At 37.0% G+C, this 25,406-nt stretch overlaps 4 protein-coding genes across 11 annotated transcripts; all 4 read right to left on the reverse strand.

Annotated features, from left to right (window-relative positions):
* Positions 1 to 1,135: 1,135 nt before the first annotated feature.
* Positions 1,136 to 3,928, reverse strand: LOC126607521 (FAD synthetase 2, chloroplastic-like). Of its 3 annotated transcripts, XM_050275132.1 has the most exons (6): positions 3,218 to 3,928; positions 2,872 to 2,924; positions 2,371 to 2,412; positions 2,120 to 2,255; positions 1,801 to 1,976; positions 1,136 to 1,690 (listed from the first exon to the last, which is right to left on the reverse strand). In XM_050275132.1, exons 1-6 carry the CDS (start codon positions 3,544 to 3,546, stop codon positions 1,161 to 1,163), a joined length of 1,266 nt encoding a protein of 421 aa, XP_050131089.1. In that variant the 5' UTR covers positions 3,547 to 3,928; the 3' UTR covers positions 1,136 to 1,160. The 3 variants fall into 3 exon arrangements, with proteins under 3 accessions (XP_050131089.1, XP_050131090.1, XP_050131091.1); XM_050275133.1 differs by lacking the exon at positions 2,371 to 2,412 and having other exon boundaries at positions 3,218 to 3,911; XM_050275134.1 differs by having other exon boundaries at positions 2,120 to 2,412; positions 2,872 to 2,986; positions 3,218 to 3,364.
* Positions 3,929 to 4,356: 428 nt separating this feature from the next.
* LOC126607522 (myosin-1-like) lies at positions 4,357 to 14,180 on the reverse strand. Its single transcript, XM_050275135.1, is given in 23 exon segments — positions 4,357 to 5,303; positions 5,623 to 5,690; positions 5,822 to 5,968; positions 6,058 to 6,187; positions 6,497 to 6,632; positions 6,739 to 6,944; positions 7,072 to 7,245; positions 7,554 to 7,712; positions 7,871 to 7,948; positions 8,385 to 8,474; positions 8,561 to 8,713; positions 9,179 to 9,297; positions 9,671 to 9,809; positions 9,929 to 10,032; positions 10,298 to 10,423; positions 10,597 to 10,660; positions 10,987 to 11,152; positions 11,636 to 11,663; positions 11,773 to 11,923; positions 12,019 to 12,162; positions 12,250 to 12,351; positions 12,825 to 13,219; positions 13,837 to 14,180. Coding segments are annotated over 22 exon segments (3,528 nt in total). The 5' UTR covers positions 13,206 to 13,219; positions 13,837 to 14,180; the 3' UTR covers positions 4,357 to 4,640.
* Positions 14,181 to 17,870: 3,690 nt separating this feature from the next.
* LOC126607108 (uncharacterized) lies at positions 17,871 to 23,093 on the reverse strand. 3 transcript variants are annotated; one of them, XM_050274549.1, is made up of 10 exons: positions 22,935 to 23,093; positions 21,819 to 22,100; positions 21,172 to 21,243; positions 20,809 to 20,898; positions 20,336 to 20,378; positions 19,378 to 19,484; positions 19,087 to 19,182; positions 18,714 to 18,904; positions 18,515 to 18,584; positions 17,871 to 18,291 (listed from the first exon to the last, which is right to left on the reverse strand). In XM_050274549.1, exons 2-10 carry the CDS (start codon positions 21,996 to 21,998, stop codon positions 18,181 to 18,183), a joined length of 960 nt encoding a protein of 319 aa, XP_050130506.1. In that variant the 5' UTR covers positions 21,999 to 22,100; positions 22,935 to 23,093; the 3' UTR covers positions 17,871 to 18,180. The 3 variants fall into 3 exon arrangements, with proteins under 3 accessions (XP_050130506.1, XP_050130505.1, XP_050130507.1); XM_050274548.1 differs by lacking the exon at positions 21,172 to 21,243 and adding an exon at positions 21,276 to 21,347; XM_050274550.1 differs by lacking the exons at positions 21,172 to 21,243; positions 22,935 to 23,093 and adding exons at positions 21,276 to 21,347; positions 22,762 to 22,923.
* A 317-nt stretch (positions 23,094 to 23,410) lies between these two features.
* Positions 23,411 to 25,262, reverse strand: LOC126607109 (protein-S-isoprenylcysteine O-methyltransferase A-like). 4 transcript variants are annotated; one of them, XM_050274551.1, is made up of 4 exons: positions 25,019 to 25,262; positions 24,625 to 24,740; positions 24,433 to 24,517; positions 23,411 to 24,350 (listed from the first exon to the last, which is right to left on the reverse strand). In XM_050274551.1, the coding sequence occupies exons 2-4, from the start codon at positions 24,655 to 24,657 to the stop codon at positions 23,704 to 23,706; spliced, it is 765 nt and encodes a 254-aa protein (XP_050130508.1). In that variant the 5' UTR covers positions 24,658 to 24,740; positions 25,019 to 25,262; the 3' UTR covers positions 23,411 to 23,703. The 4 variants fall into 4 exon arrangements, with proteins under 4 accessions (XP_050130508.1, XP_050130509.1, XP_050130511.1 ...); XM_050274552.1 differs by having other exon boundaries at positions 23,411 to 24,338; positions 25,019 to 25,259; XM_050274554.1 differs by lacking the exon at positions 24,625 to 24,740 and having other exon boundaries at positions 23,411 to 24,338; positions 25,019 to 25,259.
* Positions 25,263 to 25,406: the final 144 nt, after the last annotated feature.

The raw sequence follows: 25,406 nt of genomic DNA on the forward strand, positions 1-25,406 counted from the left end.
CACATTCATAAATCATGCAACGTTTTCCTTCACTTCCACACAAAATATTTCCTATAACTCACGTTTTTCAATCGATTTGAGAATTTTTACAAGAGTCATTATAAGTGAAAATTCGAGTCTTTCTTGTCCCATCATATGTTTCCTAAAATTAATTTTAGGACATTCTTAACATTTTCGACACAAAAAAATATATTCGGAGCTGGGGGCGCTCTATTAGTTTATATTTTATTTTTTAGCTTTAAAATCAATAAAATGTAGTTTCAGAACCTAAAAGATGGTAGAATCACAATCAAAAGTCTTGCAACATTTTCCTTAATTTCCATGAAAAATATTTTCTAAAACTAAAAATTTCAATTCTTTTCACAAAAATTGTGAGTTATAACCCACGTTTTCCAATCTATTTGGGAGTTTTTACAAGAATCATTATATATTCAGGTGGGGGCGCTCTATTAAATTATATTTATTTTTCTATTTTTTTACTTTAAGAATCAATAAAAAATAGTTTCGGACCCTAATATATGGTAGAATCACATTTAGAAGTGTTGCAATATTTTCCTTAACTTCGACGCAAAATATTTCCTAAAACTAAAATTTTCAATTTTTTCGCAAAAAGTGTGAGTTATAACCCATGTTTTCGAATCAATTTGAAAATTTTTACAAGAATCATTGTAAGCGAAAATTCGAGTCCTTCTCATTGCATCATATGTACTTAAAATTAATTTGAATATTCAAAAGTCTTGCAACATTTCCCTTAACTTCCACACAAAATATTTTCTAAAACTAAAAATCTCAATTTTTTTTTTCTTTTCACAAAAGCTATGAGTTATAACCCGCATTTTCTAATTGATTTTGAGAATTTGTATAAGAATCATTATAAGCCAAAATTCGAATCATTCTCGTTGCACCACATGTACACCCGTTATCGATGAATCCATCATGATGTAGCACAACCAGAAATGTAAAACCTTTCTCTACCCAATCCTCAACCTCGAGCCCCATACCTTAACGTAAAAATGATACATTCTAAAGCTGCACATATATCCCCGTATTATTCTCTCTCATCATGTGTTTGCCATTCATTATTTTTCGGACAAGGATGAAAGATTTCAGCCAACTTCTTTTAAAAGAGACGAAATGAAAATCAAATCATTTAAACATACTCAAGATTGCGAATCACCAAATTCAATACGTAAGAGCCTCAAGTCCTGTGTACCAACTCTATTACATACGCCTACGTCTACCTCATCATCCATTTCTATATGGACATTCCCGGTGTCAACCACGACCCTGCAGGATGATGCTAGGTCATCATCCTCCCCACTACAAAGATAACACTTCTCGTATAGACCCTCCTTTGGAGCCAGATTTAACAAACCAGACTTTGGAACTGACAACTTGTGTTTGCTGCCAGTAAATCCTTCCTGGTCCTTTGCAGCACCCATTATCAGACGATGCTGCCGACCCAACAGTTGTGAGACATACTTCATATCTCCCACAGCAAGGGCACGGCGAACGCGAGTAGAGGAGACTTGTCCTCTGTCTTTCAAATCACTCGACTGTATATTTATGGAATATTCGTTCTTGTCCATAACAGAATTTATGATATATGCCTCAATGCCATACTCTTCACACAACCTCACCAGCTCTGTCGCATCACCTGCAGCTTTGTATCCAAATCGGTAGTTTTCACCTGCCACGATCAGTCATTGTAAATTCCATTTCAAACTTCAAAATATATGATCAAGGGTGTGTTTTTGACTCATACCAAGAAACATAATGGATTTCGTTAAATTAACTTACCTGTGACAACCCCACGCACTCCAAGCTCCTTCACTAATTTCTCAACAAATTGCCTTGGTGTTAGACATCGAACACTTGAAAATTCAATCTGAAACTCTGCAGGTGCCATGTCACCACAGTACGGGGCCCAAGAGGAAAGAACCCGTTTGCGATCACATTTCGCAACTATGGGAGCTCTGTTCAATTGGTTTTTTTACAAGAATATAATTAGGTTCATTTAACAAAGCTGAAGATGAATTTCTATTTGAAACTATAATCACCCGAACAAGGAAATTGAGTTCCAATGTGCAGCTCATATCACAACAACAAATGACAATACCTTGGTTCCCAACCCAGTACTTCAGCCATTCCAACAAATGACAAAAGGAATGGAGGTCCAACTTTGGATGCTTGAATCGCAAGTTCTCGATGACCAATGTGAAGGGCATCGAATTTTCCCAGTGCGACTATTCCTCCTGGGAATGACAACAAAAGAGAACAAAGTTGTGTGTATCTTAAGATTAATACAGACAGTGCACCAAAGAAGTTAATATATAAAGAACAAACGGAAGGCCTTGTGCATGAGGATACCAGGTGATATGCAGCAAACAACCAAAAGTACAGGTTCAGAACCTGTGAGGGAAGACCCAATAAAGGAAGTTGGAAGTTTTCTTAATCCATAAACTATAAACTATACGTGTTCAAGGTCAGTATAGGAAATTTGCTTTTCCAATTTTGTGGACAGTTTCTTTCCCCTAGTTTGCTCATAAGTTGTTTAATTGACTTGAGACTTGGTTGTCTTAGAAGGTTTGTTCTCCTCTTGAAAATCAGTATCTCTAAAGCTACGTCACCAGATACACTAAAAGACCAGTCACAGTGTAGAAGAATCGCAAATGCAATATACCGCATTGGTACCTGAAGAAGCAGCTAAAAGGAATTCTGGCACATAAGATGCTAACAAAATTCTTATGGATATTGAAGTAGTATATTATTGCGTACAAATGCCAAAGTAAGAAACAAGCTTGTACATATAATGTGATAAGAAAATGTTGGTGAGAAAGCGTAAAAGGGACAGTAGAGGTGGGATAAAACCTGCGACAGAGGACAATCCTTCGGGGGGAAGCTCGCGTTCACCTTCTCGTTGGCTAAAGTAATCAACATTGAAACCATCATAAGAAAAATTGAATCAATTCACTCATGTTAATTCCTGCATTGTAATTCTAAACCAAAATGAATGATAACAATACAAGATTTTAACATAGGATGAAGTTGTGGCAGGAAAACGATAAGGCAATCAAATGGAAAATAAAGGAATAAGACAAATTCAATCACAAGTAAAATGAAATCTGAATTGCATAATTGAATGGATTTATAACTGAACCCAAAGGAGAAATAAAACAAACGGGAAAGGGGAGGGAAAAGTAGCTGAGGAGAGTACCTAAAACAATGGGAGAGGGCGGTAATGTTGGAGGAAGACAACTTAGAACAAGCAAGGATGGAGGGAAAAGGAATCCCCCTTGTGTGAGTCTGTGTGTGAGAGTGAGAGACGGCAGACGACAAGGATAGGGGTTTGAGAGGTGGAGGGCAGGGGCAGCAGCGGAGGTGGGCGATTCTGGTGTTGTAAGACCCTAATCCCAAGACAAACACAAAGCCAAAGCCCAAGCCTAGCTGCGGGTGGTGGAGGTTGACGTGGAGCCGGTTGATGTCGGAGCCTCGAAGTCGCAGATGGGTGGAAAGACGAGAGCAGCCACCACCACCACCCAACATTATTTGCGGACGCAGTCTCACAACTCAACCCACACACAAAACAAAGCCTCCTCTGTCTTCGATACTTGTGTTGGGCTTTCCGGATTCAGATCGTCTCCGGATCTGTGTCTCAGGATCCTGCGGACCAAGTCATCTTGGCCGTTTGATTAAAATCCTGCGGTCAGGTTCTAATTGAATTCATTTCCACTCCTCTTCTGAATTCGCTGGTTAATTTTCTTGGGACGAAAACGTGGCGTTTGTTGGTAAGGAAGTAGAGCAAGACGCAAGCAAGGCTGCTTATGGGAGATTGGGGACTGCGTGTTGCATGCGTGAGGGTCGTTTCGAAGCAAAATACGGTGACAAATCCCACAAATGCAAAGGATTGAAAGCGTTGGCGATGGAGTTCCTCCACAAACACATGGACAAGTCCAAGGATGTCACTCTCAGTCGTTTGGACGTCCATCAAGTCATCAACTTGGCCACGCTCAAGTCCAGCTTTCGTTTCGCTTTTGCTCGGCATGCTGCCGCCGTTGATGAAGGTTTATTAACCAGCATGCCTGATGCATGCCGAAGCTAGGGAGCTAGCTAGGCTACTTGATTTTTATTTAATTCCACATTTATTTGCTTAGTGCCAATGTGTCATACAATGCCATCAAATAGAGCAATTGTCAAGCATTCCAATTTTGGAGCTTACTTTGTCGGCCTGTACGTTGTCATCAAAATTTTGGACTATTTCTTTGGTTTAGCAGCCAGCCATGGCCTCTCCTTCCCTGCTCTTTTCGGGAGGAGACTTTCCTACACCCTGGAATGCTACTGTGATATTCAAACCAATGATACAATGTAATGCGTTGAATTCATTCGTTCGTTCGTTCGTTAATGTAGAGAATCAAACTTGCACCATAAATAAGAAAACATATACACACTTGTAACATGCATATTGAAGTAACTAGCAGCTCAGCCAGCCCTACAAATTAACTAAGCACCAAATCCCTTGCAACAGCAAAACATTTGTCACAGTTTTTATGCAGCAACCCATTCCTCGCCGATAAAAAAGAAGGGGGTTTACCATAAACAACAACACAGCTAACCCAACACCAACAGAATAATTCTATTACTTAATTAATCCTTGAGCTGTTCCGCCTTCCCCACCACTTCTTTTTCACCCTGTCAGCACTGCCTCCCTCTTCATTTCCAATCTTATGCAAAATCACCTTTGTCTCCCTTAGTCTTGTCCCATAATCCTTCTTCCAAGCCTCAAACATCTGCTTCAACCTTCTTAGCTCTCGGTCTGGATTCAGACTCGCTTCCACTTGACCAGACTTTACCTCCACCAAGAACTTGGCATCATCGCCAAAAACTTGACTCCTCTGATCAAACTCTTCAGTTAACCGACTTATGACGCTCAAACCTGCACTCATTGGTCTCACCCCATTGCTATCTTGGCCTCTATGGTTACTTCCTGTATCCCAACTGTACTCACGGTCATCACTTGCATTCACTGATGCATCAGAATTTCTCTCGGAATCATCAATGGCTAAGCTCTTCTTTGCAATTGAGAGGCTGGACTGTAGGGATCTCATTTGTTTCTGCCACACTTCTTCCATGGATTTCATTTTCAACTCATATTCCGACCAGCGGCTCTCATACTGTTGGAGACGTTGGTGGAGGATGTCATTCTCCTCTTCCTTCTCTCGCAGGGCAGCTTCAGCCTTAAGAACGCGGCGCTGTAATTCAGCAAGGAAAGATGCCTTTACCAGCACATCATCTGACTCGTTAGCCTGTTTGAGATTCTAACAGTTAATTATTCCCATAAACAAAGGGTGAAAGTACGAATTGGTGATAGTGCTTGCACAAACAACACAAATACTCAAACAACATTTATGGCACTCACACCACACAGCAGTAAGTGAACCTGATGAAAGCTATTATGAGGCTCAATTTATACATGGAAGTATTGCATCACCGGACAAAGTGCAAACAAAATCCATATAAGATGGGCAAAACCAAAAATTTGAAAGATACAAACATTATAATGTAGGTGCAAAGGCCATAATGAGGTAATGAGACTCTAAAATAGACAGAAGTGTGTAGGACTACCTTCGTGCTTCCGGGCTTCAACAATCCTATACTTCCTGAGCATCTTCTGACCAACCAGCCACGAAGAACTGCAAAGATAGCTTAAACTTAGACAAAATTATCAAATATATAGATGTTGAGTAGTATGGACTGCTTAACCTTTAACATGTTGACAAAGTCTGCACAAGTTCAACAGGATTGAGGAACCAAGCTATTGTACCTGATTGTATCACGATTGATGCATCATAAATGTTGTTGAATTTCTTCCTTGCAAACCTGCTTTTCACCTGCTTTTGTATGACAACAGCAGCTATATGCCTCTCTAGTAATATTGAGTACTCCTTCCTGGTTTTCTGTCCCCTGATAACTGCATTAAGTAAATTACAATAAATACCCAAATGCTTCTTAACAAAATTTGATATAGTTCACCAAAATAAACAATGAGCAGGTTAATACATGACTGCAGAGTGGTGATTCCTCTCCTCAGCTCCTTGAGGTAACACCGAGCTTGGTGTCCTCTAAAGCAGCTTTGAACACGTAAAATACCATGGAGCGTACGGTTTCTGGTGTCCTCAAGCACCCCAATCTGCATCAAATTTCCACCACTTTGATCTCAGTAAAGATTAACATGTATGAAAGATGTTCCCAACAGCTGACACAACCAATGATTTTAGTCAAGTTTTTAGATTGGTCAAATATTGTATATAGATTTAAACACATCAAAATGTCTAACAGTGGACAACATTCAAATATATGCATTAAAAGTGTTGGAACCTAGGCATGATGAAAGCATAGCCATACAATAGTCTTATCTCTACCCAGATGCACTAGTTTGACCGTCCAAAACAGGTAGCATATTCATTTTCCTTTCCTCAAACGCAGTACATCAATTTACCTGTCCAGTTCGGAAAAATAACTTTGTATAGCCCACTTGATACATCTCTGGTAATATGTTGAACTGATGAAGAATAGCAACTGAAACACTAAGTGGATCCTGAGATGCAACATTCTCCAGCAGAAGAAAACCATATCTGATGCAAGGTTCAACAATGACAAAGCAAACAAAAATGATAAGATACTCGAGACAGGTATAAGGTATTTGAAAGACGAAACAGAAGTAAAGATATATTGTGTTGCCTTCTTGCAAACTTCTGGTGTGACATTCTGGTAGGAAAGCCAGATCTTGATATTCGAACCACTTCTAGAACTCCACAACATCTCAGCTGCTGCAGTACAAGTCCTTGCTCATAGAGTCCAGGGGATTGAAGATTGTTGGGCTTGATACAACGTATGAAATGTGGAGTGGTGTTTTCTAGACGTTTCATCAATAGGAACAATTGACTCTAAATACCAACACAAATAAGTTAATTGAAAGAATACAGTTAGCAGATAGTTACTTCTGTATCTTATCACGATTATAATCTTCGTTAAATTCAAAGTCATGTTCTTAAAAACAGGAAAGCAGCATACCTTAAATTTTGTTGCAACACTCAGCTTCTGGGAGTCTACTCCACCACCTACTTTAAGCATACTAGATGCAAATATCTGAGGAAGGTGGCATGAGCATGAGGAAAGAAGCTGAATAGAATCTAAATGCAGCAAGTCCCTGTTCTTTTCCAAAAATCCTGTTGTGTCATATGAAACCTGAGTGGAGGAGCAAGTCGAACAATCAACAGTCAGGCCAGTAAGAAAAAGTTAAAATAGAAAGCTTTTACTTTATTATTTTTTCAGTACTATGAGATAATGCATAGAAGAATTGTTAGCACCCGAGCCTTGATTTAGAGTTAAAGGGGGTGGGTTGGGCTTGGAAATGTACACTGACATTTTCTTTATACCAGTTGTGCTTTAATATAATCAGGATAAATTATGAAGAAAATAGATTAAAATATTATTGCACGCTAGCAATTAATGAGAATATAAAACAATGAAAATCAATTAATCAAAAGGAGTACCTCTCCTGCATAATGACTGACAGCAAACAATTTGCCTCGTTCTCCTTTGAAACAAGAATTAGAGCTCAGATGTTGCTTGAGCTTGTTGGCAAAGGTCAAATCAGTACCATTTGGGAAGGTGGACTCCTCATCTAACAGAGACAGTAATCCCAACGGTCTCTGCATTTATGTCACAAGAAGTTCAGGGACACACATACTGTAAATTTAGTTCTCATATACTAATTGGAACAAGGGTCCCAAGCATCACTAACTTTATTGGTTATCATCATTAAACAAGGGACAACTGTAAACGGAAGGAAAGGGAAAAGGCTCAGTACCTTTTCAAAAAGACCAAGACAATCTTGGTTGTCTTCAAATTCAACTTTTGTCCAATCAATTCCGTCTTGGATATATTCCTGACAGGAATAGATAATAGTAGTCAATAAATTAAGCATGTGTTCTGCTCTAATTAACTCTTCATGAGATTAATTCAGTCCAAGCACAAATGTACCAATAAATTAGGAATCATTTAAGAATTTGGTTCACACAGGGCAAGCATGATGTACTTATCATTGGTTTAATAACGTTTCTTGGTTCCTTCACCTCCTTATATCTTGTTTGCTTTAAATTATTACTTGATGAACTAAAGTGGTAAATATAATTATGATGGCATGGTTGCTTTTAAATAGGCACTGGCACTGCGAATTATGGTTTTCTAGTCTAATGAAATTCTGTGGAAGCAATAAATATCTGATTATAACTCGATGAAACCCTGTGGAACAGAGGAAGCGAAGAATAAACAAGTCTTTATTAAATTCACAGTTAGAATGATAAGAAGAATGGGAAACTTACATCCTGCTCTAACTTGAATAAGTGACGATTGAAGTGTTGTTGCAATCTCTCATTTGCATAATTAATGCAGAACTGTTCAAAACTATTTCTCTACAGGGAAAAAAAAAGAACAAATGTTCAGTTAAAAAAATATAATAAACAAACAGAGATCCAATTAAAGCATAAAGAAAACATACATCAAATGATTCAAAACCATAGATATCAAGAATGCTGATAGATCTGCCAGTACGCCGTTTTCCTACTGCAAGTGATTTGTTAATTTGTTCAACCAACCACTCAAATAAACATGCATAAATTGACTTTGACAAAGCATCTCTTGTGTCGATGGCCTGAAAAATGCAAAGACAGGATTTAAAGGGAGGACACGAAAAATTATATCAGTATGCTTGGTATGGTTTAGTCAACAATGAATGAAACCTGCCCGGTCGTTATGGAACCAAACACTAATCATCTGAATTCTTTTGTACAAATGATCTGAGAGAGTCATTTTTCTTCCAAAAGTTTGCCTGAGCAGGTTGGAACATAATTTTAAAAAGAACTTGACAAGTCGATAACTATTGACGATAATATTAGCTCGGAATCTTTTTTATTTTCAGGGATCTGGTCCATGATCCAATTGGAAAATTAAATTACAATAGGTCAATCACAATAAATGTCATTTGAAGGACATATATAGAGGAATGTCGTGATATAAGTTCTTCCTACTTCAGGGCTTGACTCTCCAATCCTATGTTGTATGTATGATTTATACAACCTACAAGACAAGTATTAACTCTCTTTGAAAGATTTCTTACCTGTGATAGCGTTAGCTTCTGGACGATACTGTCATTACCAACTCTCATTTTTCGAGTCGATAAAGCAAGCTTAAGTTCATCCACACCACATCCAATCAATTTTGCGACATTGAACAGACCTGAAAATGAAACTTGAATCATTACTGACTTCATGAAACTCATTGAACCAATGAAAACCAAGACAAAATAAACTAGAGTCAGAAAAAAATACATCACAACCACAGCCATATTTATCTCCCACACCTCTCAAATAGTTTTCTCATTACAAAAAATAAAAATAAAAATAAAATAAAAAAAATTTCCTCTCTTTCAAAAGGAATCACTAGAATACAACAAATCACAAAACTTCAAGGTAATCTGCACTCGAAAATCCTTTAAAATGTATGATAGGGATATTGAAGCCATATATCAATGCTTCATGATAACACCACAAGTATTACACTTAGCTAAGCCATATATTTTCTTTCATTCTATCCTCTCGAAGATTGTTACCTTCATCTTCTACAGGTTCAACATGATTTTCGTTATCAATCACACTAAATGAGATGTTTCCCAGCCACAAAACTGCAGCAAGCATTGCAAATACACTTTGTTGGTCTTCTTCGTTTATATGGACAACATCTAGAGCTTCCTGAAAATGGTAAGATCCATAGTGAGTTCACGTGCACATGATATTTCATAATGGTGAAATGACGATATAGATGCCTAGACTACAGATAGGTGTTTGTTGCATAAAATAGGAAAAAGTACCTTCACCACACTGAATTCTTCAGCATCATTAACCCCAGTAATGGAATAACAATTGCTTTGCTTCAGATATTGATACTCATCTGCACTCTTCAAGATCAGCATCTCTGTGACAGATAACCAAAGAAACAATATATTGAATCACACAAAAGTAAAACATACGTAGACACCAATTAGAATTATGAGTTTGTGGGTTGAGGGGTCTTTGTGATTCTCATTTATATACAAAGCACGCATGAGAGTCATCAGCCATAAGTTTTTAGCTGAAGCTATAAGAAGAAGACTTGCCTCTAATATAATATATTATACTGTATCTTGTATAATGTTAAGTGATATACGAAGAAAATAGAAAAGGTAATCAGAATTATTAACCTCTAAGAGCAGGTGGAGCTCCAGCACAAAGCTGATAAAATATATGATAGGACCTTTCTCCTTCAGTGCATTGGACCACTCTAGACTGTTAAAAGTTTCAATTAGACAATGCACTTGTATGAAAAACTGAACAAGCTACAAACAAGGATCAGAGGAAGGAATGATTACCTTTTCAAGCAAAACTGTGTCATACAGCGGAAACAGACACAATAAAGAGTCAGCCTAGATATGGTTTTAAAAAAGAAACATATACACAAATAGAATTCACTCCGGAACCTTAGCAGAATGACTGAACTTACAAGTTTGAATATTGGCACCAGAAATTTTTCCAGTTTCACTGAAGTGGATTTCAATCAATTTTCCCTGCAACATTTTTGCTGAGAGTTATCAGTATTGCTATGTGAAGGGTAATTAAATATACACCAAATATCTGTCCTCCCGCCTTTCCATCCTTGTCCCTTCTCCCCATCTCTTCTCCTCATCCCCCTCTCCCTGCCTCTCCTCCTCCTCCCACTTCTCTCTCCCAGCTGCACCGGCCATGGCCATGGCATGGAGGTTTTTCCTCTGCACCATGGCCAGACTAGAAATGGGTTCTTTTTTCTTAATTTAATTTCTTTCTATTAATTATTAAAAGTAGAAAGAAATGAAACTAATAGAAAGAGCATTCATGTGAAAAATTGAGAGCTTACAAAGCGACTTGAGTTGTCATTTCTCAATGTTTTCGCATTACCAAAGGCTTCCAGTATAGGATTAGTTTTCAAAATTTCATGCTCTATTCCACTTCCACCTCCAAGTGCAGCCAGATATTGCATTGCTATCTTTGCAGTTTCAGTTTTTCCTGCTCCACTTTCCCCACTGTATGGACATCAAAAATAGATGTTTGGATGTCAAAGACGCCAATTCTATACATATCATATATGGAGATAAAGAATTCATTAAGGGCACCGCAGTAACATCAGATATCTCAGGTGCTACATCATGAATGTTAAAAATGATATTACTTAAGGGAGTAAGAGTTGATTTCCTAACAAAAGGTTCTTTTATACTCCTTAAGCAAGATGAGGAAAGCTGTATTTTAGACGATTGATGATTCTGTCAACAATAAAAGGCCGTGCTTGAACCATCTGATTCATTTGACAATTTTATTCTTCTTACTGCCTTATCTGTTTGTGTTATTTTGTATGTTTGTTGGAGTGCTTTCATTAATATATGTCTTTTCTTATGATGTCCTTAACTGTGGTGCAGCTAGCATGTAGTTCGGATCAAATTCACTCATTTAAAATACAATGTTAAATGGAACAATTTAATACAGAAATGAAAATGTCACACTTTACTGACCTTATGATTATAGACTGATTTACTTCATCTAAAAGAAAAATAAGAGAAGGTTAGAATCTACAAGTTAATGACACTAAGCAAATGTGTTTTGAACTGCTGAAAATTCCATCATATAAATTGTGAAATAGTAAATCCACCTCGAACCATTTCCCGAATGGCTGTGTCTGCAATGGCATACACATGTGGATTTTCAACGGCTTTACGCTTGTATGCTTCAATGTATTCATTCCCATATAAAGAAACTCTCTTAAAGGGATTGACAGCAACCAACACTGGTCCCGCTTTTGTCTGAAATAGACAAGTATACCCACAAAAGCATTTATTAAAAGAAGGAAAACTCGGAAGTAGATTTCAAAGTAGACAAATACAATACAAACACTTACATAAATCATATCTTGATTGTATCTATACTGAAGATTGTACAACACTGATGGCTCATTTAGGTAACTAAGTTGCATGAGATCATCCACACCATCAAGGATATCTGGATTAGCTGAAACCAAATCTTCAGTTTTTACTGTTACAACCTACACGTGAATAAGAAAACTTTAAATTAACTCAAAAATCAAACTAGTATCACATCGTACTTCCATAGTTTTCAAAAGGTGTCTAACTTTATCGTTAGGGAGTGATATAACAGATTCAGCGCCTGAGGTCGACAATATTCTCCCCAGTTCCCAATTCCCATTTGGCAGTTGGAACCAAGATTGAAGCTTCTGAAACAAAAATTGTAATAAGCTATCAAAATCAACTCAAACCATTATCAAATAATTACAGCTAATTTTTCATAATCCCATGGCCTTATATGCTGTCAACAGATTCAGAATAGAATTACATATGCTTTCATGGACATACAGAAATAATGAAATATGAATTACAATACAAATGGGATACTAGTTTGTTCTACACCTTCTGGCACACACCATAAATTCCTATATACATACAGACATTCAAATATGCAACTAAAGGACATAGGTATAATAATACAGCACACATGCATTTACATGATTGTGTGTATGCATAGATGATTATATGAATATCCATAAGAAAGTATATGCAAACTAACAAAAGAAAAAGGGCAAATAAGAATCCTGATTTTGCAGCATATGAGCAAGAAGGTGAAGATTCTTTTTCTTTCCTTCTACCAAGAAGCAAATTTAGCTCGAATTTCAAGTGCATGACTAAATACCTTCTTCACAGCATAAGGATTGGTGTCACCCCACCTACTTTCCCTATGGGATGAAGATATTGAAGGCACGGATGCAGCAACATAATCCAAGTCTTCATCACCCCTTAAGGGCCTGTCTTCGATGGAGATTGTGTTCCTGCCATATGGTGAATCGTCTACCTGTTCCAAGTCGCCAAAATGCCCGCTACTCCCTTCAACCCCCTCAAAACCACCATTTTCTGGAATACTCGAGGAGATGACATTGCTATTTCCCAATTTCCCATCATTGGATTTTCCAAATCGATCAGAAGCTGGTAGACCTGAGAAATTAAAATCTCCGGGCAATGATTTGATTGACTGGAAGGAAGGTGGGGCCCTGGTTTTCTGCGACATTTCCTCCATATAGTTTCTGCAACCTTCAAGATTGAAAACCAAATAATACTGAGATCAAAGGGCTTACTTTTTCAACAAAGAAAATAAGCATATCGAACTTTAGCAAGGTCCCACGGGATGACTTATCCAACGATCTCAATGGCGGGGACCATAATCCAAGATACAGACTACACTACTTTTCTCTTATCAGCCACCAATCACATGTCCAATGCCAAATGATGTTTGGTACGATCCTCAAAGAATCTCAAACTGATATTGGTACCAAATCTCCAGAAAATTAATCTAAGCAGAGTTTATCTGAAGAACCCTAATACAATCTCATATTTCAACACTTGGTAAATAAATAACTGAATCTTGGAGCAATGCCTTATAGGAAATAACAGATCTTTTCTTCCATGCACCGTTTGGTTGCTGAGAAATTGAATAAAATAACAGAGTATGGTCGAGTCGCAACAAATCGTCTTGACTTAGTCAACTCAATGAATTCAAGCTTTCAAATTATAACACAAAGAAGCAAAATTTTAACATACAGGAAACTCAGATTACCCTTTTATTTACTTCATTCATCTACTAGGAAAGTAACCACCAAATTCAAGTTTAAAACACACAGAATTACTCAAACTCGAACTGATCCACTTACCTCGCCGAAAAAGTGAACCCACTTGGGAATTCGACCGAAACCCTCCGAGCAATCGTCGAATACCCTAAAAATGTGGTCAGAGACTCAGAGCTCAGCCATAAGTTCAAGGCAAAAAGCCTAATAATTTGAGAGAATGTGAGGAGGAAGATAGATTCCTTTCAGGAAAACCCTAATAATTTGAGGGGGTAAACTGTTGAATGTGAGGCTGACAGTATGTGTTTGGATTGTGAGAAAGTGAGAAGAGAAACGGAGGGAAATGCAAAGGCGTGTGGAGACTGGAGAGGAAGCAGCTTTTTGGCTCGTTTTTCACTGCTCCACATGAATCCCTGATAAAAGAAAATTCGGAATTTTTAAAATTTGAATTTTAAATGGTATTAAAATTTTATTTTTATGGTGTTTAAATTTCGGGGGTTGGCACCAACCGAATTTAAAAACCATGATTTTAACGGTTCGGGCAATTGGAGGTGAATTGACGGTGTTAGCCCTTTCATTTGCTACAATGGCGACGAAATCCAAAACTGAAGATTCCACAAATTGTTTGCCATAGAGGGTTCTTTTTGTTCAAATTAAGGTCTGCAAACGGAGCGCGAATTGCTGTTTAAAAGGAAAGAAAAAAAGAAAAGAAAAAAAAGAAAAGAAAAGTAGAAAGAAAATGTCAATGTCATGGAATGGATGGGATCATTGGTGAGTTGAGGGCAATCTGGTTGTTGGAACGAGTAAAGAGTTTTTATTATTAATGTATTGATTAGCTTCATCTTTAAAGTGTAGATGGATTGTCTGTCATTCCCTTTCCATATTCTCTTCATGCCCTTCTGTTTTGTGTGATCACAGTTAAGCTACGTTAACATTTGCTTTTTGTCTTATTATTTTTATAAAAAAAATTAATATAAAATAGAGGTATGATTATACTATTATTTATATCATTATTCAAATAGAGGTATGATTTGTTAATGTGTGTCTATTAGAAAAATAATATAACAATGTGACAAAAGTAATATTTAAAAAAAAAATGTTTGGGTTTTGGGGGTGTGTTTTTCAAGATGTAAATAGTCCCCTTCAAACCAACTAGATTAGTAATCGGATGGGGAATAGGGATTGGAGGGCGAAGAAACAACGAGAGCTTATGTTAACATGAGAGTGAAAACATGTGATTAAGGAACGCCAACACTCATGTAGAGAAACACAAATTTTCTTTCCAAATTTGAAAATGAGAAACAACTAGGTACTCGACAGGCAAACATTATCATTACATTAGATTAAGATTAGAATCATTAGACAGATTCTCACGTTATTGTCCCCCCCCCCCTCCCCCTCCCTCTCTTCGATCTTGACTAGCCACACAATCCACTTTCTTCAAGTCTTTCTTTTCTTTATTTTAAACATTTTACTCAACTAATTAAGATTTCCACTAGAACTATGGTTTAGCAAGGAGGAAAGTATAGGAGGGTTGGAGAATGATGATGCGAGATAGATCATCAGAAAATACGAAAAATCTTATACGTGTTTAAAATAGTTTTAAAAGTGAAAATAACTTAAAATAGCTTCTTTTTTATTATTTCTTGTACATTTTTTATATGTTTCTCTCATTATTATTCCTCCACTCTTTATCCATCATTTCTTTTATGTAATTTCCCTTTATCACTACATTGAAAAGTAAAATTTAAAAACAAACTGGTTCTCATACGAGGTAATCAAATGAGAGTATGAAACGAAAATTACCATAAGGATTGTGTAGGAACTTCAAAGTTAAAAATATAAAATGATAATGTTGGTAGCCAATAATATACATTTGTTTTTTCAAAGCGACCCAACTGCATCCTTAATTCTTCTAAATTAACAGGAATTATACATGTCAAGTGGTCCAGCCACATTTTTGCTGTGGACTTTGATGATGGGAAAATAATGGAGTTAGACGCAGCATATATATATATATATATATATATAGTTTGTGTCAAATATTGGTGGCTCTAATATATTTAATTTCACCTATAAAGTAATTAAAAGAGTAATGAGAATTTGGTTTCATCAAACCTTGGGCTATCTTGGTGAAAACTGTAGTGTAGTTTCTTGTCTTGGTGAAATTTACATATACAGAACTTCACTTGCATTGCCAAGTTAAGATTCAACCCAAAATTATTCGTAAAGCTCCAATGTTTTTTTCTTTGTCAAAAAAAAAAAAAGATCAAATCCAAATTACACTTTATCTTTGCTTTTGATATCATATGATATAGGTTGTAATGAACTTATAATTTACGAAGCACACATAATATATAACGTGCGCGAATATAAAATATGTAAGTACCTACGTTGTTATATATATATATGCAATATCAGCTGCTAACTTGAGCTGAAATTAATATGAAAAGATAGAATTTTGGTGCATATCGTAATTAATTAACAAATTTGTTTGTTTAATTCTGCCATAAGAAAAGATGTGAGATGGTTGGATGTTAATATCATCGATCCATCTGATGCATGAACACGTACCAACCAAATACGAATAAGTAGGTTTGGTTTGGGTGTAATGTAAATTGTTCCAATACCCAGCAGCGTATCATTAATTTCATCTGGGAAGGGAAAGGTCGAGTCAAGTGGTAGAAAGAAATGAATGGCTTGCAGGTTCAGGTTACAAATTTGTACAAGAAGCTCCTCTCTAATTAATTAAATTAGGTCATCTAATGAGACGAAGATGATCATGACAAAATATTTCTGGCGTGCATTCCTAATTTGATTCGGTACATACGTATATATACTCACCCGTACGTGGTTACGTCGTAGGTCTAAAAAACACATGCATGCATGCACATTATATATATATATATATATATATATATATGTGTGTGTGTGTGTGTGTGTTGTGAAATTGTATTGCAGCTTTTCTCCATTACTACTCATCTAAAATTAAGGAATTACCCTAACCATGTTGCCTCTTTCTTAATTTTAATTTAAATATTTATTAGGAGATGGGTCGATCGAGGTGTGCGTGTGCAACAGGAGAGCTGGGTGCAGCAAAAAAGAATTGAAAAGGTTGTTTCCCACTATGTGCGTATATATATGGATCGATCATGGTCCACCCCATCTCCATGGACACAAACAAACTCATACGAAAAAAGGAAGGGAAAGGGAGGGAGTCAATGCTCATACAGAAAAGCAAATAACTTCTCGTTAGATTATTATATATATATAACTTATAACACTCTCATGAACATCGATCATCTTATTCAAGTCCAGGCTCGCAGGTGTAATGTCATACGTTTTACAATTATATAGTAAAACCCAAGATTGCATATTTACGAGACCAATTTGTGTAGCCTGTCATTGCGGATTCTCCATGCCGTGTTGCTTAATTATATACACTGTCTTCTATTGCCTTAAGACTCAAAGCGGCGATCTAAGAAGTTCTCTTAATGGTAGGGAACTGAGGTTTTGAAAATACTCGTCCAAAACGTCAAGTAGGAGTTTAATTAATTATAATTATACATGAAACCAAAATGAAGCATATATAATTATTTGCACGGTTTGCCTGGCCAGGCCTGCCATGTTATTATGTTTGCTAAAGGTGGATTGATGTCGAGTGGAAGTGGTTATCCTCTCCGAAGTCCCAAGTCACAAGTTAATTGACAACGACGGAAGTCATCGTGCACTTCTTTTATACCAAAAAAAGGTGAAGAATGGATGCCTTTTTCCGTGTTGAGAACGACCATCAATTATGAATTATGAATTATGAATTATGAAAAGAGACTTGTTAAAAAGTTTTCTTTCCACCTTCCATACACATTTCCGAAGCCGCAGGACAAGACACGCACCTAACCTGCACCTTTGCTTTGCAAGACAAGTTGCACACGCTAGTGCCACCAATGTAATTATTAGTTAATTATTAGTTAATTTAGAGAGAAATTGGCAATCAAAGTAAGGTTTTGGAGCATTACAACACTCGCTGCTTTGGTTTGGTGGGCTCATCTCATCTCATTACTCATAAGAGAGGGAGGGGATGACAGACCATCACAATACAGAGTGCGCACACCCAGCAAAAGTATTGCAATTTCGTAATTTAACTATAACAATAGCAATCTAGAAGCTACATCACAACCCTAAAAACAAAATAATTACTCCAAAACAGAGGTTACCTCTACTATAACCATATCTGTGTGTATATAAAACCTGCTGAGTCCTCCGCCCCGGTAAATCTATCTTTAGATAGAAAGAAAATCTAATTACGTTTATGTCATTTGGCAACAAGAGAATAAGATGAGCATTTACAAGTTGATAAAACAGCGTCTCTGCTCTCAACATCTCCATTGATACAACAGGTGCCCGTCTCCAAAGGAAAGTACACTTCTCCACTCAATTCACCATCACGTGATCAAATCCTCCCCCACCCTGCAGTGCAGGAATCCGGCTCACTCCAACATTTTGCAGCAGTTGTTGCAGCCACCTCCTAGTAGTTGGATCTTCCTGTATGCATAATACAATCAACAAAACAGACAGGCGAAATTAACAAAACCGGCTACCTAGTTTGAAACCATATATTCATGGGCAAGCGGGCGGCAAAATCCTCAAACAGGACACTATTACTAATAAAGCTCATGCTAAGGATTATGTATCCCAGAACTATTGTCCCTATCCAAAAAAATATTTTATGAGGAAACAACACGAATCCAAAAGCAGATATACTTACACAAAGGAAATTGTTAAAGCTAGCCTCTCGTAACACATCTGGAAGGCAACTTCTTAAAGCATCACAAGCCCTGCACAATAAAATACCAAAGAACAAGTTTAGAGTACTAATGAAAATATGAACCCAACCCAATGAAAGACAAACAGCCAAAGCTGTGAAAAATAATCAAATGATTGCATCAAAGATAGCATAATCAAACCTTGGATTATCTGACAATCGAAGATAGCAACGAATGATGTGTTTCAAAAGGCGTGATGAGGGTTGATCAGCCAGTGCTGCAACCATGGTCCCCAAAACTCGACCTACAGCAAAAAACCGCTCTGCTGTAGTACAAATATAGTCCAAGCCCATATCATCCAACAAAATCTTCTGAACTATAAATGTGGCTACCTGCCATAACAAGACCCTTCGTCAGATAACTAAGAACTTTTAAACCATCCCCGTGCATCAGAGAGAGGGGCCTTCTAAAAGGAAAATGACATCCTTTAAGAATATGGTTCTTCTACAAAAAATTAGATATCAGATAGAAAGCTTCCAAACAGAAATTTAATCAAATAATCAGGACACTCAACTGTTTTTGAGAGTTCACTGCCCAATTCCATAGTGCGAAGGCACAGTGGAATTATTTCTGTTGACAGAAGGAAACTAATAACTTCAGTATCATCAACCTGGCAAAAGGGAAGAAATGAAACAAAAATAACAATGTAAAACCATTAATGTCATAAGGAGGGATGGAGAATGTGGTTGTAACAGTAATATGACAGGGAATCAGCCCCTTGTCTTAATTAAAAATTCATCAGAGTACACAAGTTTATAACATCAATAAATCAAATGGTCTAGAGAAGTTATCCCATAAAAAGTACCTTCACCAGGGCACCAATGACTCCTAAACTCGTAAGCCTTAAGTACTCAAATGGTCTTGCCTTGCTTGATGTATTGAGAAAAGGATACAGATATAAAGGTATATGAGCTGCAATAGAAAAGTTCAATAGGAAGAATAACTTAGAGGTGAATAAGTTAATGCAACTATTAGCATCTGCATTAAGCTGCCAGCCATAAATATTCCTTTTCATAAGCAATATGCACAAGGAGAGTTACACAAAAAAGCGCGGGACAAACATAACAACTTATCATGAAATGCATACTTAAGCAACAAAGAAAAAGGGGAAGACATTAATTTCTAACATAAACCGGAAAAAAAGACAATGAAATGCCAGTGGATGGACTTGACACCTCCCTTTATATCATGGGGCTTGGTCAGTGATTAAGTACCTAATACCATGTCAAGCAACCAACACCCATGCAACCATATCCTTTGTTTGTAAGGTATGCATACCAAGTAAAGAAGAACATGCTCAGAGGGTAGAAACACTTATAACAAGGCTATAAGAGAAAACAAGGGAGGTGACGTTCAACCTGAAATCAAGGCATCAAAGTGATTGCAACCAGAACTTCGAATTTTAAACAAAGATATATGTACCATATTATATCTAGGTTAAAATTATCTTAATCGGTGTTACGCTGTCATACACTGCATATTCATATCCGTGCTTCACGAGAATAAATCAAACTTTTTAATACACTGATGTTTCTAAGTAGACATGAACTTCTTTGGGGAAAACAATTCTTCCAAGAACATAAGAATTAAAAACTTCCATTTTTTTAGCTTGCGAAAACATTATAATGAAGATGTCGTAGAGAAAAATAACAGTTACTGAGGAATAACATTCTTAAGCAAAACAATATAAGCTATATAGCATCATATTGAACGGGTAGGATAACTTTACTTTACATAGTATATAAAATAAAAGAACAAATTACCATTGAGGAACAACATTCTTGTATCTGGGTGGGAAGCTACGCACTGCAAGAAAATATAAAGCATAGCACAACATTATCAGAATTAAAGTGAGAAGAATCGAAGATCAGTTACTGAGGAAAACATAATTGATCTTTGAATCTAAGCAATATCCATGGTAAAGAAAATAAAACTATTAGCATAATCATCATATCCAAATTTCAAAAGATAAACATGACTTCTCCGATTTTGATTGACATAAATGCGGGCCCTTTTTTTTATCGTAAACATGGGCCTTCTAAACAGAATTCATATACTCAAGCTTAAAACTCAGTCCCCAAGTTAGTTAAAAAGGAAACCGTAAAAGAGAAGTCAGAATGTGCTTCTCATACGGATGAGTTACAAAATCATATGTATAAAAAAAAAAAAAATTAACATAAGCATACAGCTAGTAATATAACATAACATTGATACTTGAAACAGGAAAGCATGTGACCTGAAGAAGAGCAAGAGCATTGCAAACTCGATTGGATTGTGCCGGAGTCAGATTTGGTGGTGATAGAACAGGGTAAATTGAAACTATCTCCTGCAAATATAAAAGAAACCGACATCAGAGAATAGTCCCAATAAGCATCCATAAAAAATGAAATGTCAAAAAACCTTAACATATGAAAATCACACTCCTAAATTTAATCTAACAGTTGTGATAAATGGGTAAAGCAAAGTAGCAAAAAGTCATCAATGAGTGAAAAACTGTTAAGGAACTTCCTTCAATGAACTTAGTTGAAAAGATGAGATGGACAATGTATGATAACCATGCATCATGTACTATCCCAAGCTACCCACTTAAACAACATACCTGTAAAAGTGCAGCAATAGTACCAAAAGAATTCCACAATACAGGAGCCAAATCTTGAAATAATTCTCTCGTCTAGAAGTAAAAACAGAAAGAAACACAAGTACCTGGATGAGTGCAGCAATAGTACCAAAAGAATTCCACACGAAAGGAGCCAAATCTTGAAATAATTCCTTGTTCTAAAAAATGAAACCAAAGGCACACAGTTTATATAGAAGCATATCAGTGTTGTAATATACATTGCATAACCACCTAAAGGAAAAGTCACAGGCACAAATAATTAACTATAAAATCTGGTGTAAAAGAAACCTACGCAAGCTTCCCTGTGATCATAAACATATAACATGTATTTGTTGAAAACATATAGTGTATCTATCAAGATGCTCCAAGTAGTTTATGGGTCCTATGTAATAAAGAAAAGGGTAAAATTTTGAATGCCCACTTATACTGATGCAACAGTCAGGCTTCCAAATCCAGTTTCTCACTACAGGAAACAAATGCACTTTTCTTCCTCTTGTTAGTTACAAAAATGAGACAAGTAAATAAGGAAATGACATAAATATTAGTCAATTACATCCAAAATTACAAGCCTCAGACTCGGTGCTTCACTCTTGATATAGGAAGTGACAATGAAAACTTGCAAAAGTTACCTTTGAAAGTTCAAGAAGCGTGTTTTCTCGAAGATCAGGATTACTCAAGTCAAGCACCAAGTGCTCTGCTGATGCCATTTTACGATCTTTGTTTGCTTGAGCTCCAGCAACGCTTGGTGCTGAAACGCTTGGACCTCCGAATGGAACATTTAATGAAAGAGACTGGGGCCGGTTTGCCATTAATTGCAACACCCTAAATTCTCACCACTCGGGTATTGAGACAGATTTTATTATCAGGTACAGGTAGGGTTGCCAGACTGCACCTTGACGTACTTAATTCAACTGATTATTCAAAAGAGAGAGTAAGTAAGGAAGTAAAAGGCCGTACACAGAAACCATTAGCGAGAGGGAGAGCACGAGAACTTTATACGGTTACCAAATATTCAAATAACATTACTTATAAAGTGCCCATTACCGAAACAGGCACTGTGTATAAATTGCAAGAGTGGCAGAGATGAAGTGCCAAAATTGCGATGTTTGGCAGTCCCCAAAAAAACAAAACCTATTGTGAATTGAGTGACTGATGCAAAATCTGTTCTCGTTGGTAAATCTTTTATATACAAATAACAATTTATTTTTTGATATTTTGACATTAAGAAGACAAAAAAGGGAACTCTCCGCGCAAAGAAGAGGGAGAAAAAGGTTGCAAATTTATTTCAGATAGATGTTTAAGCAATTGAATAACAAGTTATCAAGCAACCCTAATTGAAGGGAGATTTGAATTGTTTAACATCCTGGGTTCGTAAATCACCCCAAATCGCTCAGGAACAGAAAGGAGGAGGGGAAATGGAGCATGCATCAAGAACACTAATTAAATTACTGCCACAATTGCATGAAATGAAGAGAAAAATACGCCACCCGATTAACATTTACAGCATAACCACCTAGTTTATAAAATCAATTACGCATCACTGGTTTGAATCAAACATGAACAGATGCTTACGATTAGAGTAATGCAACTCGAGATACAAAAAAACAGATGAAATCCGTCATCAACCTTTTCGAACAACTAAATATATAGATTCACTGTCGACGTCAAACTTGAATTTAATAATTAAAGATAAAATTAAAAGATGGAGGGAGGAGGAGGAGATGGTTTGGTGTCCGGTGCCTCACCTAAAGAAGAAGCCTTTGGCGGACAATGGAATGGAGACGTTGCTGATCTCTCTCTCTCTCTCTCTCTCTCTCTCTCTCTCTCTCTATGTTCTCTGTCGCTTTTTGTTTTTGTTTCTCAATTTGGGCTTGGGTTTGGGATTGGGCCATGTGTGTTGAGACTGCTCAACTTTTAAACTTACCAAAATGTACCTTGAGTTGGCCCACACTCCACAGTGGTTTATTGTGCCTTTTTTTTTGTTGTTGTTTAACTGAGGATTCGTGATTTAGTATTACAGTCTAGTAATATTCTTCTTCACTTGTAAATGAGAGATTTTAAGTTCGATTCTCATCAAAAGCCAATTAGAATCACGTTATTGCTAGCCTATTATGAGGCTTAGCACACTCCCCCACCACCCTCCGGTCATGTAATGACTTATGATTATATGTATTCCGGCCCTAATAATCTCCAAAACCTGATTAGCTTAAAAACAGACAAATTACTAAAGTCGGGAATTTTCCGTTTCCTCTGAATTCAAGCCTTAAAATTGGTTGATACATTCTGTAAATAAATGGTACAACAGGAATCAGGGATGGATGCATTCTCTCACCGATGGTTTCACCGAATACGAGCCGCTCCAAGCCTCCAAGCAACAACTAAGCTGCAGTGGGCAATGCAGCAATTCCGTCTCCCTTGTAACCCATTTATCAGTTCAACACGACGACGCTATTCTTGATCAAGTGTGGCAAGAGAAACTCATCCATGCCTACAGAATCCCAAGGATTAGGATCTTCACTTTACAAAAGGCACCCCGGAAGGAATCCGTCGGCCATATTCCTCATACTGCGACCCAAAAAACTGCCTCAAGAAATACTCTTCATACGGAATCCTTTGTGCAAAGAAGCGCCAAACTACAAGTGCAAATGCAATTGTTGATATGGGATTACAGAGCATTATCTGAGTACCCACCGACCATATGAAGAAACCACAGTAACCAGGATGACGAACAAGTCTATAAATTCCATTCGTAATCAATCGGTGATGCTCTGAGGGATGAGTCCTTATAAGATGTGTGAAGGACTGACCAGCCGTAATTATTGCCATCTTCCGTATGATTTCGCCTATTATGACCATTGCAAGGCCTAAGTTGCTGATCCACCAGTGTTCCTTCAGACCAGGGAACAAAATAATTTCAACACAGTATTCCAGCAAGGAAAAAACCATGGCAAGAAGATAGTGTTTGCTGATCAGAAGAGACTTAAGAGTAACGTTTGATCTCCCGTGAATGCCAACTGCTAAAATGTATTCAGAACCATGAAAAAAGATTACTGCCAGGAACATCTGAGACAACTGTCTGCAGGCCGTGTAACTGAAGAGTTGTGCCATGTTGGGTACAATAGAGCGAATCGATATTTGGCTCTGGTTTACTGTAGTGAGACCTAAGAGGGTGAGGTTGTAGCAATCTTTGTCCAAAAGCTCTAATTGAAGAAATAAATAAAGTTTATGGGGTTTACTTCAGACCTGGAAAAGATAAACCACTACATGACGTTGAAGCCAAAAAATGTCTCTCGACATCACCCCAAATATGCTTCAACACGGACATATCCTGCCCAAAACAAGATCAAGAAGGTCGAGAACAGTTCAGATTTCCAGGAAATTACCAGGATGCTGATATGCTAAACATCTTAATGAATATCAACTATGAAACCATACGTGCAGATTTTGAGCAAAACAATCAAATCTCATTGAATTATTCCCACTCGAGCCCTCTGCGAAATTGCAAGTGGAATTTTTCACTGGAATCCCTCGCCCGACAGAATCACGGAAGACTGAAGATCCAAGTTGGATTTTTGTCCCAAGTAAGTTTTAAACACACAAAATCAATCAAATATCAATATTCCAATTTTCCAATTTTCCAATTTTTCTGATTTCTAATTTCAATTTAATGACAAACAAATCACGACCCGCAACTTAACAAAAAGCATCGAACTGAGATCTAAATAAACCCATGAAATTTGAAAAAAGAAAAGAAGACGCATATAATATTAAAACCAAAAGGAGGATTATTTCGAGTAAAAAAATGAAAATAGTGATAGAGAAAGATTACCTGATGATGATTGATACTGATACGTACTAATCTGTTTGCTTTTGCAGGGGATCTACAACAGTCACTGTGGTGTTCTGTGTGTGGTTGTGGGTGAGCGAGCTTACCAAATCCAGTTCAAGATCAAGGAAGAAGCTTCTTTCATATGGGGGTTTTCTTTTCATCAAGCCCTCGTTCGAGTCGGTCCGCACTCCTCAACTCTAACATGATCGAAAATTACGTTCTGGTCCCCGCGTTTGAGCCAAATTTCATTCAAGTCCTTATAGTTTCTTTTTAGTTGAAAAGTCCTAGATATATTTGGATGTAAAATATTCACAAAATTGTCGATATTACTGTTGAAATATCTAAAAAACCAATGATTGATATGAAAAAAATGGATGAAATTAAAAAC

The sequence above is a fragment of the Malus sylvestris genome, chromosome 16 (assembly GCF_916048215.2).
Source record: "Malus sylvestris chromosome 16, drMalSylv7.2, whole genome shotgun sequence".
Lineage (NCBI taxonomy): Eukaryota > Viridiplantae > Streptophyta > Magnoliopsida > Rosales > Rosaceae > Malus > Malus sylvestris.